Genomic DNA, 20,805 nt, shown 5'->3' with positions numbered 1-20,805 from the left:
AAAGCAAATAAACATTTATTAGATTCTAATTTTTATAAAAAATAAATGTTTTTTTTTTCAATGCAAATATATATTTTTATATTCGATGTAAATATTCAATTTTGCGATATTTTTTTATATAAATAAATTGTATATTAATTTTAATAACTAATTATACTTTGTTTATCCTAATTTTTTTTATATTAAATAAATGAATTCAATAAATAAATAATACGCATATGAAGAATGTATAAAGTAAGTAACAAGTTACTTTTGAAAATAACTGTAACTAATAACTAGTTACTTTTGTAAAAATGTAACTAGTAACTGTAACTAGTTATGTTTTTGCCAATGTAACTAGTAATTGTAACTAGTTATGTTTCAAAAGTAACTTTTAACATCACTATAAAAGACCGTATATTTCTAGATGATTCTGATGAAGCATCAACATCACCGATGAAAGCTGTAAGGATGAACTTAAAAGATTCATATAAGATAAATAAAAGACACTATTTTGAAGTTTTGGAAGCAGGAATATTCATTTCCTTTTTTGAGAAAATTATCGAGTAAAATTTTGTCAGCTGCAAGTTCGGCTTCTAGTGAAAGGTTATTTTCTGTAGCCAATCTCTTACTAGAGGAATGGCGTACACAATTGAAACAAAAAAAGATGGACATTCTTCTTTTTCTAAATAAATTTCGATTTATAGATTGTATTTATTTTTATATGGATTATGAAATTAGAGAAATAAATAGAATGAATTCAAAAAAGTGTGAAATTATAGCAATAGTTTTGAAAAATTTAAAAACACCGTGAATTTTCGGGCGTGACGGGCATGAATCAAAATATTGCTTGTCGTGAGCGGGCGGGTCGGGTCGAAATTTTTTTAGTGGTAAGCGTGAATGGGCGTGAATTTTTTTTATTGCCACCGTGAGGGGGCGGGCCGTGAATAAAAAATTAGGCTCACGCCAACCTCTAACTGGAATCACAATCTTTGATAGAAGGGACCATTAAAGAAAAATTTATAGCTCTAACTAAATCAACAATATGCAAAATCAGGGAATATTTGGAACGATTATTCGGAATTATAAAACTAAGTGGTAAGTCAGAAATACCCCTTAGAGGGCATGATAAAAGTATGACAAGCGATAATCAAGAAAATTAGTGAAATATTAATTGATTGAAAGAATATGCTACATTTTTAATAGTATATAAACCGCCTGGCAATGCTCATAATTTCTCATCACAAATTCAAATGCCATCTGTAACTGGAAACATGATCTTAAAATACATAGCTCCAAATGATGAAATTTAGAATGTAAATAAAATTATAGGTATAATTTATGTAATATTATTTTTATAAAAAATAGTATAATTTGATAGCCGGTTTACCTTCCCGTTTCCCCGTTTTTATGGGACTGCCTTGGAGTTATTTATCGGATATATATTAATTTTGTATTGAAACAATTTTGTGCATAAATTGATATTTACAATTTATGTTAGATTATTTAGATTGTCAACAGTTCTAATAAATTTACAAAATTTTAGAAGTTATCCAAGATTAATTTTAGATTTTTTTTAATTATGATATAAATCAACCCTCCCTAAAAGAAATTCATGGAAAAGCGCCTGATAATTTATATTGTTATATATATATACATACTAATATAATATATTGTAATTAATAAATTTTCCAACATAAAATTTTTACCTTTATCAAAAAAAAAATTACATTTTTTAAGATCTAATACATATTAAATAATATTTTTTTAGGAAGACAACTTAATTTCATACTTTTTAATTATGTCAAAATTTTTATTTTTGCCCTATATAAAAATATATGGAAGTTTCTATAATAAGAACTTATCAATTTTTATCAAAATTCTAATTATAACTTTATCTTTAATACCAAGGATTCAAACTATCCCGTCATATGACCATAATATAACCCTACATTCTTTAGATATTCAACAGAGTAACAAAAAAATTTCATGATATTATTAAAAAATATAGTAGTCGATCTTTTTTTTTTAAATTCTAATAAATTTGATTTTGATTATAAATTTTTAAGGATATTCACTTATAATTTTTTGAACATGGTTTAAAATTAATTTCTCATTAAAAAACCTTCCTATTAAATAAATCAAATTTGTTTCAAATAATAAAATAAAGATACTCAACTAGATAGTGAAATATAATGGGTCTCTTTTGCGAATTCGCTAAATAACCTAATATTCAAATTTATTAATATAAAAAGTTATGACTTATGACCAAATGTTCTTAAATATATTTTTTAATTTTCTTTCAGGCATATTCTACTATAAAAATTTTATTTTACACTGTTATAAAATAATAATTTCTTTCAGGCATTTTCAATTGCATACTAATTTTAAAATATATCTTTTTTACATTTGACTTTTATTAATTGTTAAATATTTTGACAGATATTACAAAAATATTTCAATAAAACTTATCTATAATTTTAAATATTGTCGGCCTTCTATTGTGTAATAAAATATTCAAATTAGTTTCCTTTCAAACACATCTCCGTAACATTTTTTTTGTGAATATAGTGGTGTCTTTTTAATTTTTAGTTAGATTGAAATGAGCGGCCAAGATTTTATTTAATGGGGAGGGGGGGGGGTGTTTCTCAAATCCCTATTATCCCAGTCTACGGACGGGTCTCTCCTATGCTAAATTTTAATTATGAATTAATTCTTTTTTAACTTTCAATATTTTTATTTTTCAAAATATATAATATATCATCTCCCCAGAAGTTGATAGAAAACACTCATTCCAAGATCTATGCGCTATTTAGTACTTTATTGGTACAGAGTGCCTTAAATCAAAGGACGACGTTGTATTCAGGGATGTTTAAAAAATGTTAGCATGTCCCTTCCAATTTTTTTTATACATAATATGGGCCATTGCTTGCCTTCCAAAAAATTAAAATTTTTTAAATGTTATTTTATCATTCATATTTTTTATTATGAATTAAACATAATTTTTATAAACAAAATGTTCATATTATTCTAATTGTACATTTTTAATTCCAAACACTATCCCTTCTCTATTTTAATTGGCTATTAAAAGAATATTTAATAGAACTAGGGGAATGTCATTGTATAACTGCCGTGTACATATTTAAATGAGATGAAATTTGTAAATTTTGAAAGTTAATATATTTCAGAGCACGACGGAGGTTTAGATATGGAACATATTTTCCATTCTAGATATACTTCTTTGTTAATAATTGAAAGCATTTCCAAAGAAATGCAGCTAAAAATTGCCAATAATATTATCAATTTACAATCCAAAATCGCTATCTTGGTAGATGAATCTACTATTGTGTCAAATAAACCGGCCTTAATACTTAAAATCGGAATTGGGGTTCTCTCATAATAATCCTATTTTTATACTTCTTAATTGAATTGGATTTATAAGATGCAGAGGGGATAATTCATACTTTACTGGATCTTCTTTCTGAACTTTATTTGCAATAAAATTGGATTTTTTTCGTTAGCGATGACGCCAATGTCATGACTGAGAAGAAATCTAGAGCAGCAACGATGTGCAACATATCCAACAATTTATTGTAATTGTTTAAATGACCGTTTAGAATTAAGGAATACGATATAATTATTTATTTATTGGCATAAATCACTTTAAAGCATTCATTGACACGATATATCGTTTTATACTGTCAATTTAACAAAAATCAAAATATTTTGGATAAATGGAGGCTGAATTGATCATTTAGTAGCTGAAGATTGGAAGGGTATTCGATGCACGATGGTTGCCTAGCCGTCTCCGTAATTAAAGCAGTTTAAAATAATTATAAAGGTTCTTATAAATTTTCAAAAATTTAACGGAATCTAATCACAGTTCAAAATTTAACGGGCTGTTCACCCGATTAGAAAGCTGTGAATTCACCTTTTTATCAGATCTGCCTTGTTGTATGATATTCTATTTGAATGATCCAATCTGTCTTTAAGAGTTGAGACAGGAACAATCAGTTTACCTAAAGCTGAAAAATCAATAAAGCGAACGATTCATGTTGTAAAATCGTTTAAAGGGTATGCTTGGAAGGTTTTAAATCTCTTATAATTTTTAAATGAGTCTTTATTTTTTTAAATATGATTTTACAGTTTTTAAATTATTTTCACAGTATTTTAAATAAATGCACAGTTTTATAATAATATTTCCAGATTAATAATAATATTCACAGTTAAATAATTATATTCCCAGTTTAATAATTACATTCACAGTTTTTAAATTATTTTCATAGTTTTAAATACTGGCTCAGTTTTATAATTATTTTCACAGTTTTTAATTAAATTCGCAGTTTTATTATTTTTCTTAGACACCAAACTCACTATATTCGGTAAAATCTAACAGCTACTTCCAAATCATCTAATTAACTTCTGTTCGAACTACGCGATTGAAATTAAGGACTGTTACCAAACTTGGGGATCGCGTCAGCGTTTAGCTTGTGCTATGCAACAAATATGCGGTTGATAGATATTTATAGAAAAGAAATACTAATTTTGTTAGACACCCACTACATTCGGTAAAATCTAACAATAACTGAAAAATAATTTTATTTGAAACTGTGAAATAGATTAAAAACTGAACAAATTGATTTAAAAACTGTGAAATCAATATTTTTAAATTGTGAAGACATGAATTAAAAACTGAAGAAATTGATGTAGACACTGTGAAATTATTATAAAATTGTGAAATTAATTATTTAAAGCTGTAAGTTTTGATTATTCTACTACTGCGCAATTTCACAGTTTTATAATAATTGATTTCAGTTTTTGATTCCCTCTCTCCTTTGAATAAATCTTGGTGACACCACTGGTTCAAAATATGCTATAAAAGTTAAATTATATATAGTTATTTCTCAAATCTAATATAATATAATCTTGTGTTGCAAATGTTTTTTAAATTTGACATCAAAATATTATAACTTTAACTTTAATAGTTTATTACTTCAAAAAATATATCTGGATGGAAAACTCCATATTAGTACAATTTAAATATCTTACAGTCTTTAATTTAAAAATGAGACATAATGGTTAGTAACACTATGGTTCAACAAGCCTCGGTCTCCCCAATTTATAAAATTAAAAAAACTATAAATTGTTCTTAGAAAATAAATTAGTGATTCTCGGATACTTTCCGAATTGGGCCCGTTGGATATCAGAACCCTATAAATATGATTTTGACAATATACCTGGGAACCTATTAACTCACATAGTATATGCATTTATTAGAACAGACAAAGATGGGAATCTAATCAATGCCGAATCAGGTTAAACTTTAATTGCCCTAAATAAAATATTAGAGAAGATCGGTGCACATCGGGCTAAGAAGCAATTAATTAGATCATAAAGAAGTCTAAAGTTTGAAATGTATAAAAATTATTTATTGACAAAATATTTTTTTCCAACTGATTAAAATTTTAATTGATTTTCTGGGTTATGAGCCATTATTATAATTGACTTATTTATTTTGGTAAATGGGTAGCGATTGAGCCATTATTATATTATAAAAAATTTCCTTTTCTCTATCCCAGGTTATCAAACACCAACTTCTTCGAGTAGGATTGAGGTTAAAAAGTCATGAAGATATGAGCTGGAATTAATATTATTTAATATAAAGCTATTAGCTACCCATCTACCATAAAAATTATAGCATTGTGATCATAAAATATAATAGATAAAATATATACTTCCAGAATAATAAAATTTGTAGTTTAATGATATATAGTTATATTAGGTAATCTGGAATATTCTAATCCGGAATCACATCATAGATTCATTACGTTTTTTTAATTAATATTTAAAAAATCATTAATAAATTCACAAGTTTCTATTATTATTTTTTCAAGTATTTTTCCCACAATTTTTTTTATAATTTATTATTTATTTTGCCTGCAATAGAATTTTCAGATGAGTTTCATCGACTATTTTCAACGGAACCAGAAACATTAGATTTTTATATTATTTTTTAAAAAAATTTTCAGGCCAAGACCTGGTGTTTTTTTTAAAAAATTTCGGGCTCGGCCCCGATATGTTTAAAAAAATTAAAATACGGTTCGGCTTGGGGGCCGGGCCTGCAAGTCTCTGAAAAACATACCTATAAAATACAACTATAAAAGTAGATTGAATGAATTGGATCTTATGAATATTCATAGGCATTTAACGCCAAGCAAGGATAGATAATTGAAAAAATAGCTCAAAACATACAAAATACAATTATTCCCAAGAAACTTTTTGTGTATTAATTTATATTTCCAACAATTAAATTTTTTATACTTTATATATTTTAAAGGCTCAAAAAATTCAAATTTGAATTTTGGGTCATTTAAGTGATTCATATCGTGGTTATATTCACTTTTTATTTTATAATTCACATTTATTTTATAGTTTTTCAATGCCGGTTTATATATATAATCTTTTTGTAATTCACATTAATTTAAAATTGTGTAATAGAAAAGTTATTAGTCTTAATAAATTTATGCTCAGTATTTTTAATTAACAATAATATTTCTTAAAAATTTTTATTATCCCCCCCCCCCCAGACCAAATTCCTGCGTACGCGCCTGCTGCCATTGAAAACGCAGAAGTCATTAAAAAAATAAATACGTTGGCCTCACTAACACAGTTTTTATGCCTATAGTCACTAACACCATAAGTTCGTAAAGGAGGCTTACATTTTATCAAAGCCATCGGCAGAAAAAGGAGACTCATTACAGGTGACTCTAACGAAGGATTCTACCTATGTCAGCATGCTGATCCAATTTATTATTTCTTAATCCACTCCTCTCTAGGGAAACATTTTCCTTTATTTTTAAGTTTAAAATATTTTTTCCATATAATTATTAATATATATTTTTTTTAAACATATTTATTTAAAATTTTTTTTTATTATATAAGCTTTATTTTTTTTAAAATCTATATTTTTTTAAATTATGCACTTATTTGAAATTGAAAATAAAATAGATATATCATATTATATAAAAATAAACAAACCAGTGGAATCATGGCTCATAAACCAGAAACTTATCAAATTCTTTACTGAAAAATATATTTTATATATTAAAGTGATATATTTAACATTTTTTTTACCAAGATTTTTAATAATTATCTAAGTACTATAAATAATACATCAAATCAAATATTATACTCTATTTCATCATAGGGTAAATTTTATATCACTTATTGTTTTTATCCATTAAGTTGTTAGTGAAAACTTTGGGAATTTAGAATCAGAAGTTAACCATTTATAACAAATAAATATATCTTTTATAATAATCTATGATAAATTTTTCTACTAGAACAATTTTTTTAAAGATTTTTTAGTATATTTCTCTTAATCCTTATTAGAAAAAGGAATCTATTATTAAATATAATATTTTTTATATTATCCCACTTTTCCTGTTACTATGTACAGACTATTCACTTTTGGCTTGAAAAATCGAAATATATTAAAAACCATAATTTATTTTTAAAAATTTAATCCTACATATTAATCAACTCCTTTTAAGATATATTAAATATTCGAAGATTTATAATGATTTTAAAAAATCCTGCTCAATGTGCCCGATTCGCTTTTAAAATATCTATTATATAAACAAATTTTCCTTTATTAAGGTTTTTACAGTTTTGTACAAATATATTCATTTCCATTGAATTAGCGTATTTAAGTTTAAATAAACAATGTTATATTATAGATTCAGATTACAAGTCGCTGAGAGAATTAAAAATCAAATATCCAAACTTAAAGATAATAATTAGTATAGGTGGTTACACATACTCACATTATTTTAAGTAATAATATAGTAATGACCTAAAATATTACATTTTATGTAGAGAAATGATTAAAAGCACAAGTTCGATTTTTAATTTTGTTGAGAATTGTTATGAACTATTGAATAAGTACAATTTTGATGGAATAGATATAGATTGGGAATATCCAGATTCTAATGAAAATATTAAATATATTAAGCTTTTACAGGTAATATATTTTGAATTTTATTTAAATGCCTACACAATAATTAAATGCATCCTTTTGAAATAATGCTTCACAGTTTTAAAATTGGTTAAATGCATAGTTTTGCATCATAATGATCAGATTTTTTAAAATTCATTTGTCCCAAATAGAAATCAATCCATATCTGTATTTTTCCTAAACCATATCTGTCTAACTAACCGATCCCAAGATTTAAATATAAGAATCCCACTTCAAATATCTTTATAGAAATGATAACGGAGTAGCTCTGCACTGTTTATACCTGAATTTTTATATAAAAAAAACCTTGCACCATACGTGACATTATTTGTTGTTTTCATCAATATTATGTATTAAAAAAATTGTTGCTTTCAAATAAAAAATCTATATTATGTTTAAAAAGGAACGTTTAAAAAATATTTATGTCATTGATCGATATATATCTACTAAAATATATTTTATAATTATTTTAATTGGTTTACAACGAAATTGAGAAGATTATATCCAATCAAATATATTTTATTCCTTCGTTTTTCCATAAAACTTCGTAAGCTTTATATGTAAGTATTTATAATTTTTAAAAATAAATTATATTTAAATATATAAACGTCCACTCAGTGGCGCATCATGCAACTAAAATATAATTATATAACTATTTTATGATGAGATCGTCGGGATTATAAAACCAGAAATTTACTAGTGAAATAGGAATCCAATCTTTTAGATTTTGAAAGTTTAGTGGCAGAAAATTTTTTATAATTTAAAAAACAAGTCAGTTGCAAAAATTAAACATACATCGGTGAAGACTGGGTTTCGAAAAAAATATAAACAAGAAAACAATAAAAATGCAATTCCTCAAAAGAAAATAAGATAGGATCTAACCCTACACTGGCAAAATTATAATAAAAAGAAAGCGAGATTTCATATTCTACTATGTAAATTTTCTACAATTATTTGTTGCGTAAAATGTGGTATTGCTCTTTGTTTCACACTAAATCAATTGTCAAACAGATTTTTATATGAACTAAATATATTTATATTATAATGATTAGATTACACAATTGTGTATTATGTATTATATTGAATAAAAAAAATTAAAATTTGGAATTTTTTAACCTTAATGAATAATGTGCATTTAAATACACTTCAAATTTATCTATAAAAAACGCGGGGAAAAAATTTTAAAAAAATTAAATGGTTTTACTAAACCATATAGATAAGGAATCACTTTGATAATTTAAGTTTAGTAAGTTATAAATAGGTCTATACAAAAAGGTTTTTAAATATAAAACATTTGAATAGATGTTTACTCCAGACAATTTACCTTATATTTACTGAAAACATTAGTAGAGACATCGTGGACAAGTTGATCAAATTATGAAAAAGTAAATAATCCAAGACAAACTAAATATTATAATTATTTTACAAATCATCACAGTGGAAAAAGAAATTCATAACTTAATATATAAGTCTTTTGTTATTTTTGTGGTTTAAAAAATCATAAAAGCCAAAATGCCCAAATTAGGATGCAATCTATTATAATTGCGAAATAAAGACCATTTCAGAAATTCAACAAAAAGCATCGTATTAAAAGAAAATTTATTCAAAAATAAATACTTCAACAGACTCGCAAGAAGATTTTGAAATGAAATTATCAATAAATAAAATATATATCACTTTTTTAACACAAGACCAACCGTTTCCATTTTGAATGTAGCATATCTTAATTGATTAAAAATATCTTTAACAAAAAATAATATTATTTTTAAATCTTTAATATAATTAAGTATAAAAATAAAATTACATATAATAAATTTATGATTGTAAACAACGGAATAAATTTGATAGGTAAAGATCTATTAAAATAGTCATTTTTTATAATGATAATGTTTTGAATTAATGAGGTTTGGGGAGATAGAATAGAACAAATATTTATCAATATTTACAATAGGCTCAAAGGATTTTAAAGTAAGTAAATCCAATCTCAACTAAGTCCTAAAAGCGGATCGATATCACTTGGATGGAAAACCAGATTAGAAATGGACTGCAAAGACTAGAATCTATCTGAATTTAGAAAACTTAGATTCTCGAAAATCGCCTCACTAATTGTACCTCAAAAAGGATAGATCCCTAAGAATTTGTGGTTGGTTACTCTAGGCAGGCAGTATTCAAATATTTTAATTGAACATTTTCTATACCTAGAAAAGTATTTTGCCATGCTAAACGAATAGCATATTTGCAAATAGCCCGAGAAGAGGATAAAAAAAGCTTTTAGTGATCAACACACCTACTGGACTTGATTTTACATGACTTCCATTAGGGGTTGTTTCAGGGCCGGCCATATTTCAACAAGCAATAGATTGTATTCACTAATCAATTTTTTTAAAAAAGATTAAATTCCTAGGTCACACATGCGAAGAGTGTCAACCAATTTTAGACTCCCCATTAACAAAAAAGAAAAAGTTAAAGAATTACAATCCTTTATAGGTATAGCAAATTATTGCAATTTTATAAACAATTTTCCATCAAAGCCGATCCCTTATTTTTGCTTTTATGGAAAAATGTACAATGGAATTGGGCAAAAATGAAACAAATTTAATTAATAAATTTAATAACTAATATCAGAGGAACCTATTCTAAACCATTATAATTCCAAAATGTCGATTATTCTAGCTGCCGATGCTCTTAACATGGAAATTTTGTCCATTATGATTATCAACGTGGAATCAATTGAATTTGCTTCTCAAGCATCAAATACCATCGAACGAAATTACATTAAGACAGAGAATGAAGCCTTTACAAAAATATTTAATTAATTAAATTTAAACAATATCTTATGGTAATAATTTTAATATAATTACTGATTATAAACCACTTATATCGTTTCTAAACCCACATAAAATTTTAAAAAATTTGTCGCTCTGGCAAATTACGACTATGAACTACAATTTCGAGGACCGAAAAAACATAACAATGCGGATCCAAACCTAGATTACTGAAGACACTTCAGAAAATACATGAGATGTTTTTATGGTATAATTATCAATAACCTTAATTTAGGAAGTATAGCAAACTTCGACCTGGGGTTTAATTCATGTGGAGCAAATTTTTTCCAAAGCTAATAAGCTTAAAAAAATAATTTAAGAGGGTATGGTGAGTAGTCAGGGGAGGGGGTTAGAGAAGGGGAGAAAGCCACCCCCACACCCATAGTAAAAATTTTTGAAAAAATATAAAAGGGTTTTGTGAATTGCAAAGTATTCTATTCAAATAGATTATATTCTATTCTAAATATTAGCAAAAAGTTAAAATTAATTTAAAAAATTTATTTCTTGTGTATATTAATATTTTATCTCCTGAAATTTTAAAGTTTATCTTATATTTATTAAATCTTATACACTGATAGATATAAGAAAATTAAATCAACCAAAAAAATTCTATTTAATTTATTTCTATTAATGATGATTAGAAAATTTCTAGAGTGTTTGAAATGTTTAGATATCTAAATAGACAGAATTTGTTGAATATAATTATTTCTGAGACTTATTGTGCTACAGGAAAAAAGAAACTGCAAAAAGCTTTCACGACAAGATAGAGCCTTCGACATTAAGCGGTTACAGCATTTTTTGGATCCAGAAGAGCCTCTTTTGTTTTCCCTTGGAGAAATTTTAGAATCCTGAAAAACATATTTCACCTGAATCTGATGCATTATTCGATTTAATATGACTGCCGATTTTTTTCATTAGAATGCATTAATAAATTATTTATTACATAACAATTTTATGCAATATTTAAAAAAAAATTGGATATGGCTGAAGTTATGAGAATCGCGAATATATTTTATTACAACTTAAAAGACCAAGAGATAATATCCAGGAATTTCTGGAGATTTATGTGATAGTTAGGTGAAAACGAAATTATATGATTTGAGATTCACAAGCCTTGACTTTACCGACAAAGAAATCGTTCTAATATTAACAACCAATTGAGGATCATTTAAAATAAATATTTTTATCCCACTTTTGGATTAAATTTTAACTTAAATCAATGAACGATTTGTGATTAATGAAATGGCTCTATCCAATTTACAAATACTTCATTTCATAACTCCATCTGATATGAGGATATATCCAAATCTTGATGTTGAAAAAACAAATATTTAGCTAAATTTTATTCATAGGATATAAATGTATCTAAAGGCCTAAAATATAAATGGTATGAATCATTTTTGTAGATAATCCTTCAAGAAATACAGTGGAAACATTGCATACTTTAATATATATTTTATAAGTTATCCAAATATATTAAAATTACTGTATATTTTGGCAATAATGTCAATTAATACAAGCAAATAAAAACCTATATCAAAAGTATGACATCTTAAAATTGATTGAATAGACCAGCTTTACTCACCAAGCTCTAATAATTAATAAAAAATTGGCGCAATAGCAAAGAAGATTAAATTTTCATTTATGAACGATATTTGACTAACCTTTTAAATCATTATAAATGTTTAATTTTATATTTTATCTATTTTTATAGCTATTATTTTTTTAATCGTATATTATATACTCTTAATAGTTTATATTTCCATTTTACGTGAGATTAGTTCTAATCAGGGATCCAAACCGAAACGAATATCGATTCGGGTTCAGGTTTAGATAAAAATAACGGTTCAAGGTTCAGGTTTGGTTTGTAAAAAATTTAAATATCAGTTCAGTTTGAACCTCTAAAACCGGTTTGAATGCCTACATTCGAATTATGTATAGGGAATTTTTTTTTTTATTTCAAAATTAAAATCACATTATCAATGATTAATTAATATCAATGATTAATTTTAATATGAACAATTACATAAAAATTTTTTATTAAGCCGCACAATTATTATATTTTCAAAATTCGTACTCAAATTACATTTATAAGAATAATATAAATTTAATTGTTGAAAAACATCTTTCCACATTAACATAGGTAGCCGACACTGCCAATATGATACAGATTTGATGTGTCATTTATAATAATATTTTGGATTTAATTTTTCTCTAAGCAATATAATTTATAAGCTTAAAATATTTAAAAAATGTTTTAAAATGACAATATACTAAAGTTTATAAAAATTATGACCGACACTTATCAATCAAATGTGATTGATGCTAATCTTTAAAATAATTCGAATATAATTGAAATTTTTTCTATATACTAATAATAATTTGCATATTATTTTTTAAGAATAAAATCATGAGGCTTGAACCGGTTCAGAGGCATTTTAGCGGTTCGGTTCAGGTTCAGGTTCAGCTATAAATTTTTTTTAGTGGTTTAGGTTCAGTTCGGTTCAGGTTCGATAATATCGGGTTTTAGCGGTTTAACGGTTCGATTCAGATTCAGTTTGGATCCCTGGTTCTAATAAATTTTATATGATTATTAGTTTTATTAAATTTTAAATGCTCTAAAAATAAATCATACTATAAAAAATTTATCCCCCTCCCCACGTAGAAAATTCCTGGCAACGCACCTGTAACCAAGATAATGTGTTACAGTATAGTAGAAGCCAGAACATGATTTGGGCTAAGCATTCATTCGTTAATATATAAATATGGGATTAAAATGTAGTCAGCGTTTAGTAAATTGCTTTGCAGTTTCCAGCAGTGTATTATCATTGCCCATTTGTTTAACCTTTAACTCTCTTTACCCACTTTCCTGAGCTACCTGCTCTCAAAAGTTGACTTAAAAAAAGGAACTGAATAAAATTTTATAAAAATTTTTTTATAACACCTTTTTTAAAAATTTTAATGGAATTATAAAACTGCGCAAATATTTCAAAAACTAGATATCTTATTTAATAAAGTGCTCATTCAATTAAAAAACTGTGCAAATATTATTTTTAAAAATGTGCATTTTAATTAAAACAACTGCGCAAATAATTTATTCTTATAATATGTATTACCTTTTATCAAATTTATACAATTAAAATAGGAATGAAAACAGGTTGAGTTTTAATAAGCTAAAATAAAATTTATATTTTTTGTAACAAGGGAAACAAAGTTCAAATTATAATACAATATTTTTTTAGTTAATGAGAATTTCATTTGATTATGAAAACAAAAAGTTAATCTTGATGACGGCTGTACCAGCTAGTTTTCAAAAATTAATGAATTATGATATCCAGAAAATGAACAAGTAAGCAATATTTTATATGTTCACAAAATATATATTGTTCCGTAATAATAAAAGATATGTTGATTTCTTTGGAGCAATGACCTACAACTTCCACGGTAGTTGGGAATCATACACGGGACATAATAGTCCTCTCTATAGCAATGATAACTTGAATTCAGTAAATAACTACTTTTTAGAATGATTTTAATTTTGATAAAATTTACCTAATTAGATTAAGAGAATATTTAAAACTTATAGTCGGAGAAATAATAACAATGGCATTTCATTGCTAACATAGAGTAGAGGAAATATAAAGCAATTTGTTCCCAGCAATGAATTATGGATTCTAGGTAAGCTTTTAGACTAATGCGAACACTGAAAAATTACATTTTTCTAAATCATGTTAGAGTGAATATTGGAATTGTATTTTTATAGGAGCTTACGTATTGTCAGCGGATAGAGTAATAAAATAATCGTTCTTTTGAATGCATTCCATTGTGACTATATGAATTTGAATTAGAAAAATTGGATGCATGGAGGAAAGGACTTATATGAAAGTATAAAGCAGAGTGGTTAAAGATACTTTACAAATGTATTTAGATACTACATGGCCTAGTAATTATACAGATACAATTTTTTCATAAGATATATTTGAGCTTATTTTTTTTATAATTATGTAAAGTTTGCATAATGCCTAAATTGAAAATCCATTATTAAAACTCAAAATGTGACCTTGATAAAGCATTTTTTATTTATGATATTTATTTTATATTAAAAGATATATATCAATTGATTATAATTCCTATTTTCATCTGTTTAAAGACATTTAGCCACACAAAAAATGTCTCTTAACTAGAACACTAAAATGTAGGGTAGTGTTATACTTTATAAGTGACACTCAATAGCGTAACTAGAGGGCGCCGAGACTCGAGCCCCTTGAAAAATTTGCAGAAGCCTCTCAAAATCTTAAAATTTTTTTATACCACTAAAAAAAGATAAGTTAGCTAAAAAAAAGAACCAATTATTTCTTAGATTGTAAAGGTTCATGACGCTCTTAGTGCCAAAATCTTAACCATGCACTTTTTTAGAATAATACTTTAAAGTTTGAGTTTCAAAATTTATATCCTTTATCCCACAATCATTTAGAAGAATATAATATAGATCTTTCAATATTATTCTATGATTAGTATCATTCGGAAACTTTGAAAGTCCCTACTAATCGTTGGGTCAATTCTTTTTTTCTTTAAATTTTATAGGATTTGAAGCCAATTTAATCAAGTTTAAAAATTTACTGATGGTTTCTTCTTTGTCAGTATAAATTTTAATTATCTAAAAATTTATTAAGATTATTAAAGCCATCACAGTTATTATTTAACAGGAACTAGCTCTCGCCATAGTTTTTAAAAGTAGCTTCCTCCAGTGTTGTTAAAATAGCGCGCTACTTTTTTTAGTAGCTTTAGCGGGCTACTTTTTTTAGAAAATAGCGATAGCGGTATCTCGCTACTTTCAATTTTACATAATAAATACATCTAAAAATTATTAAAATATATTTTTTATTAAATCTAATTATATTCCTTTTATTTAATTTTATTTAATTTTGAAATTTAAATTTATATTTAAAAATATACATTATAAATCTAGTTATTAAAAATGTGTGAGATTGTTGAAGATAGCGAAATTTCTTTGGAAAATGAGAAAAATTTAGATTATCCTTTCCCAAAATTCAAAAAATACTTAAATCTTGAAGAAAAAATTACTACTGGATATCGGTTTCGATGCAAGTAGTGTCGCAAAATTTTATCCTCAAATCATACAAGCAGCTTTAATTTGGAAAAACATTTAAAGGTGATATATTAAACAAATTTACTATCAATGTGTAGGCTAATCCTTAATTTTTAAAATAAATTTAAATCAAAGATCAATCATTTCTTTTATATATTCATAAATTTTATCTAAATTATTTAAAACATTTTAAAATAGTTATTTCAATCATTTTTATGTACTAATCTCCTACATAATTTTTATTCTAAGTATTACTGTTATAATTTTAGACTGTTCACACCTCAAATTATAAAAAAATTGAAAAATATCTCAAGTTTTTGGGTAATGGAAGAAGATACATCCACTTCCAAATCAAATTTAATTCAAACAAAATTAAGCAATTTGGATTCATCAACACCAGGTGTATCTCAAAAATTGGCTGACAAAGTCATAATGAACTTTAAAATAGATACTGTTCAACCATTCTTTTATAAAGATGATAAACACTTTTTCTGCACGTACCAAGATATTTTGCCAGCAGACATTGATGGCAAGAATCTTTGATAGCTTTAAAGAAATGAAAGAATCTTTAATATTAAATCTATCAGATGTCTCCTATATCTGTAAAACAGCAGATTGCTGGACGCATAACAGAAGGTAAAAATGTTTATTTTCTGATTTATAATATGATATTCATATTTTTAGAGCTTATTTAGAAGTGACCGCACATTGGATTGATCCAAAAAATCTAAAACGAAAATCTGCAGCATTAGCTCTAAAAAGAATAATTGGCTGTCAGACTTATGACATCTAGCAAATATTATTTCAGAAATCCATATTTACAAAATTCAGAACATGGTTTGTAAGATGATTACAGATAATGGGTCTAATTTCCTGAAGGACTATAATTTTTTTATAATATGATAAAAATTTATAATATTTTTGTTGACGATAATAACAAGAAATAAAGTTACGTAAAAAATATTTTTAAAAAAATCAAAATAGCGTAAAAAGTAGTTTTAACTGCTTTTTTAAAAAAGTATAGCGCTCTACTCATTTGAAAACGATAGCGGTAACGATAGCGCGCTACTTTTTTTATAAAATAGCGGTAGCGTTTAACAACACTGGCTTCCTCCCACTCCAAATTGAAAATAAGGAGCGTCGCCGCTCCTTTGATTTCCAAAATCATATTTTTATATCATATATTTTATTCAAAGAAAATGGTGCATAAAAAAATTTATAAATGCTGTGGTAGAAAATCATAACTTTCTATTTGTTAGTTTGGATAAAAAATATTATCCCAGTTCAGAACTAAAAATTATTTTTAAAATGATTAATTTAGAATAACCCGAAAGCCCTCACTTCTATTTTTGCCAGTATAACAGATTACCTTAATCTGGATTTTAAAAAATGTATGTTAATTATAATATTGGCCAAGTCATCAAAAGCATGCTAATTCAACATTTTTTAAGGCTAAGGATGCAGACTTCGTTGCAATGATTTTATTTCGATTCAATAGTTGTTGCACCTAAGAAAGTTGATTCATTTAGAACATTAAGGTCTACCTCTTTTAAAAGTGAAAAATATTTACTGTAGGAGGGAAATGAAAATTTTAATTTATATAATTCAGTATCTTCTATATCTCATAATAATATTAAATAGTCTTTTATGATTTGAAAAAGAAAAAAATTTATAAATAACAACTTGGGGCTTAATATTATACAAATATTTTTATAAATTTAAATAAATATATATTATTTTTATTGTATTCATTCAACAAAATACATTCTTTAACTAACTCTTCTAATTTAAGTTAAGTTTAAAATTTCAATGAATTAAAATTATTTTTTAAACAATTTATGCAATAAAATTAAAAGAGCGAAGGAGCTGTGTTCCTCTACTCCATCCTAAAATGGATCTAGCTCTCCGATTTTTGAAATAAAGATACTATAGATGTTTTTGAAGAAATGTAACCTCTTTAACAACTCTGAACGCAATATTTACAATATTTCCATTATCCATTGTGTAAAATAAGACTTCTCTTGATGGAAGAAAATAAATTATGAAATATTTAATATTTTTTAATACAAAAAATAGGATTAAATTGATTTTTTTAAATATAATAAAATAGCATAATAAAATTGTATTAAAATGTATGTATCAAATATATCTATAAATAAATAGATATCGATATTTTTGTAACATTTTTGTAATTAAGAAACAACTCTGGTAGAACGATCTATTTAACGTTTTATTATAACTTATTTTAATAAAAAAGACCATTTTCTAACTTATTTCAAGACTGACTACGTAAAGTATAAAGAAACGTAAATTTGCAAGATGAACCTTGGAAATTATGTTATATCTATATTGCCGTTATGGATTTGGAAATTGTGAAGGTAAAAAAAAAGAATTTGTATTCGTCTAAAGTAAATTAAAGAAGGCTTTTGAAAGATTTAACGAACGGGGTAATTTAAAAAGAAGAAAATAGACAAGAAGGTGTGGTAATCATCAAGGAAACCAAAATCTTCTAAATATTGGAAGAAGAAAAAAGTTAGTGTATGGAGAGCAATCTATAAATGTGGTTATTCAAAGGCAGGTCTTGTAATTGTTTATGAGTCTTAATTCTAGAAAAAAATAAATTCATGCATAAGATTGCAGGTTAGAGTGTGTAAGGGAGGGGGGGGGTTACTAGCTTAAAATGATATTTAGGAGAACAGGCAAATAATTAAAGGTGTCCCCTAAGCCATTAAACGTGCAATATAGAACAAATGTTGCCTAAGTGAAATGGATGGTGACTAATAGGGGGTGTGTGCTACATATTTATCCTCAAAATTAAAATACAGGTTATATTGTTTTTCCGTGTGTTTTATATTTTTATTTTCTTAATTGACTATTATAGATAGATAGGTTTGACTTCATGAGTGACAGAAATAAGGATTCTGAGATAGATACTAGAAAAATCTAAGATAATGAAAGATAAAAAATATAAATATTTGGATATTGTAGATCTTATAAATAAACTAAAAAGAGCACGTACAATGAAAGAAAGTTTGATTATATTAACACTATGGAACTTTTATAACTGGATAAGAAAGAGATTTGAAGAAATAATAAATTTGGAAATAAGAAGGATTTGATATGAGAATATAACTAATGATGATCATGGACTTGTGTGATATAAGAAAATTTTGGATTTTGGAATGAGTTTGATAATGACCGATTTAAGATAGAAGATGTTAATGTATAAGATTATAATTAATTTCAAATTCAATTCTATTTAGGTTGCTGTAATAAATTATTTAATAAATAATGGAGCTGACGTTGCCAAAATCTTATTGGGTATTCCCTTTTACGGTCGAAATTATAAATTGATTGATGAAGTTAATAAATATGTTGGAGCACCAGCCTATTATGGAGGCGGACCTCCGGGAGATTATACAGGTGAAGCTGGAACTATGTCGTATTATGAGGTTATTAGATGAGGATTATTAATTATCAAATATTTGTTGCATAGATCATGTTAAAAAAACCCTTGGAAAGTTTCGACTATGAAGCCAAAGTTCCTTTTGGATATATTGAAGATATGTGGATAAGTTATGAAAACGGAAAAAGTATCACCTACAAAGTATGGCATTTAAAGTTTTTGTTTATTATAAATTTATATTAGATGAATTATGTTTGTAATAAAAATATAGGAGGTATTATGATTTGGGAGCTTTCAATGGATGATATTGATAATCCATTACTCATATCTATTAATAAATTTTTAACATCTACATTTAAATGTAAAAATGACATAAAAATTGAGAAAGAAATTAAAGCTGATTATTATAAAATATTAGAAGATAATAGTTCTATATCAAATAGATCGGGAAATCATGATATAAACACACAATATCATTCTAGTAAAGATGAAAGATTATATAATATTTCAAATTCTCCAATAAAAACTGATACAATTCTTGGTGATAAATATTTGCTACATTTATGTCAAGTATATTTGCAGTTTTCAGTCACGCTAATACCTCTTCCAAAAGACTGCAGGTAAATTAACTAAATTTTTAATATAAATCATTTGTGGTTTTATATTTGTAATTTTGAAATAGAAAAAAAGTGGGAACTGAATCATTGAGTTTTGCAGGTTGGGATAATACTAATAGGTCATGTTCAGTTTGTAAAAATAATAATATTAGTTCGTTTTGAACCCGGTTCGATTCTTTCATACAAACTGATAAAAATAATAGTCAAAATTTTATTTTTTAAAAAATTTATTTATTATTGAAATTTACGAAATCGAGTTTGGACGATTAATGTATCATTACGAGATCATTTTTTTTGAAAAATGTTTGACATTAGACACAGGCATACTTTAAAAATTACTAAAACCCATATTAAAGCAACTAACGTTATTTTATTATTATTACACATAATTCTAGTACGATTAATATGGGTTTTAATCTTGATATTCTATTATTTGCATTTGTCATCCACTTGCGCCGGAAAACACCCATCATTTAATAAATTAATTTCATATTAAATATTCATACTAGATCCGAATATCGCATTATAATCGCTTTAAATTACGAATTCGCAAAAATACTTTGACAAAAAAATTGCCTTTTTTTTAATGCGCATAAAAAATCGATTATTTACTAAGACACTCACGTATGTTTATATCGTATGCGAATTTTTGCCTGCGAAGACATATAAAGCAAAATATATTTTAAAGTACAAAACGATAAAACATAACTTGTATTTTTTGTTTTCTCAGCCCAATATCTGAGTATTGACAATTTGATATTATTTTAAAATTTTAATTCAAAAAAGTTGATAAAGGTCTTTTTTTAAATATATACTCTCTTTACTCAATATTAATTTAGTTCTATAAATAT

General features: G+C 25.6%; 1 protein-coding gene across 1 annotated transcript; it reads left to right on the top strand.

Moving 5' to 3' along the window:
• Window positions 1–14,107: 14,107 nt before the first annotated feature.
• LOC135924238 (acidic mammalian chitinase-like) lies at window positions 14,108–20,518 on the top strand. Its single transcript, XM_065459290.1, has 6 exons — window positions 14,108–14,170; window positions 14,225–14,327; window positions 19,195–19,383; window positions 19,428–19,538; window positions 19,581–19,957; window positions 20,464–20,518. The coding sequence occupies exons 1-6, from the start codon at window positions 14,109–14,111 to the stop codon at window positions 20,516–20,518; spliced, it is 897 nt and encodes a 298-aa protein (XP_065315362.1). The 5' UTR covers window position 14,108.
• Window positions 20,519–20,805: the final 287 nt, after the last annotated feature.

This window comes from Gordionus sp. m RMFG-2023, chromosome 2 (assembly GCF_954871325.1).
Source record: "Gordionus sp. m RMFG-2023 chromosome 2, tfGorSpeb1-WG-v2, whole genome shotgun sequence".
Taxonomy (NCBI): Eukaryota; Metazoa; Nematomorpha; class Gordioida; order Chordodea; family Parachordodidae; genus Gordionus; species Gordionus sp. m RMFG-2023.
The sequence above is the reverse complement of the archived record's forward strand: the minus strand, read 5'-3'. Positions and strand labels throughout refer to the sequence as shown.

Excerpts from the sequence above, each read along its gene's own strand:
- LOC135924238 (XM_065459290.1), top strand. The coding sequence starts at position 14,109 with ATGACGGCTGTACCAGCTAGTTTTCAAAAATTAATGAATTATGATATC. Across the intron at positions 14,328-19,194 it reads GCAATGATAACTTGAATTCA|GTTGCTGTAATAAATTATTT; the intron begins GTAAATAACTAC and ends AATTCTATTTAG. Across the intron at positions 19,539-19,580 it reads GAAAAAGTATCACCTACAAA|ATGAATTATGTTTGTAATAA; the intron begins GTATGGCATTTA and ends AATTTATATTAG.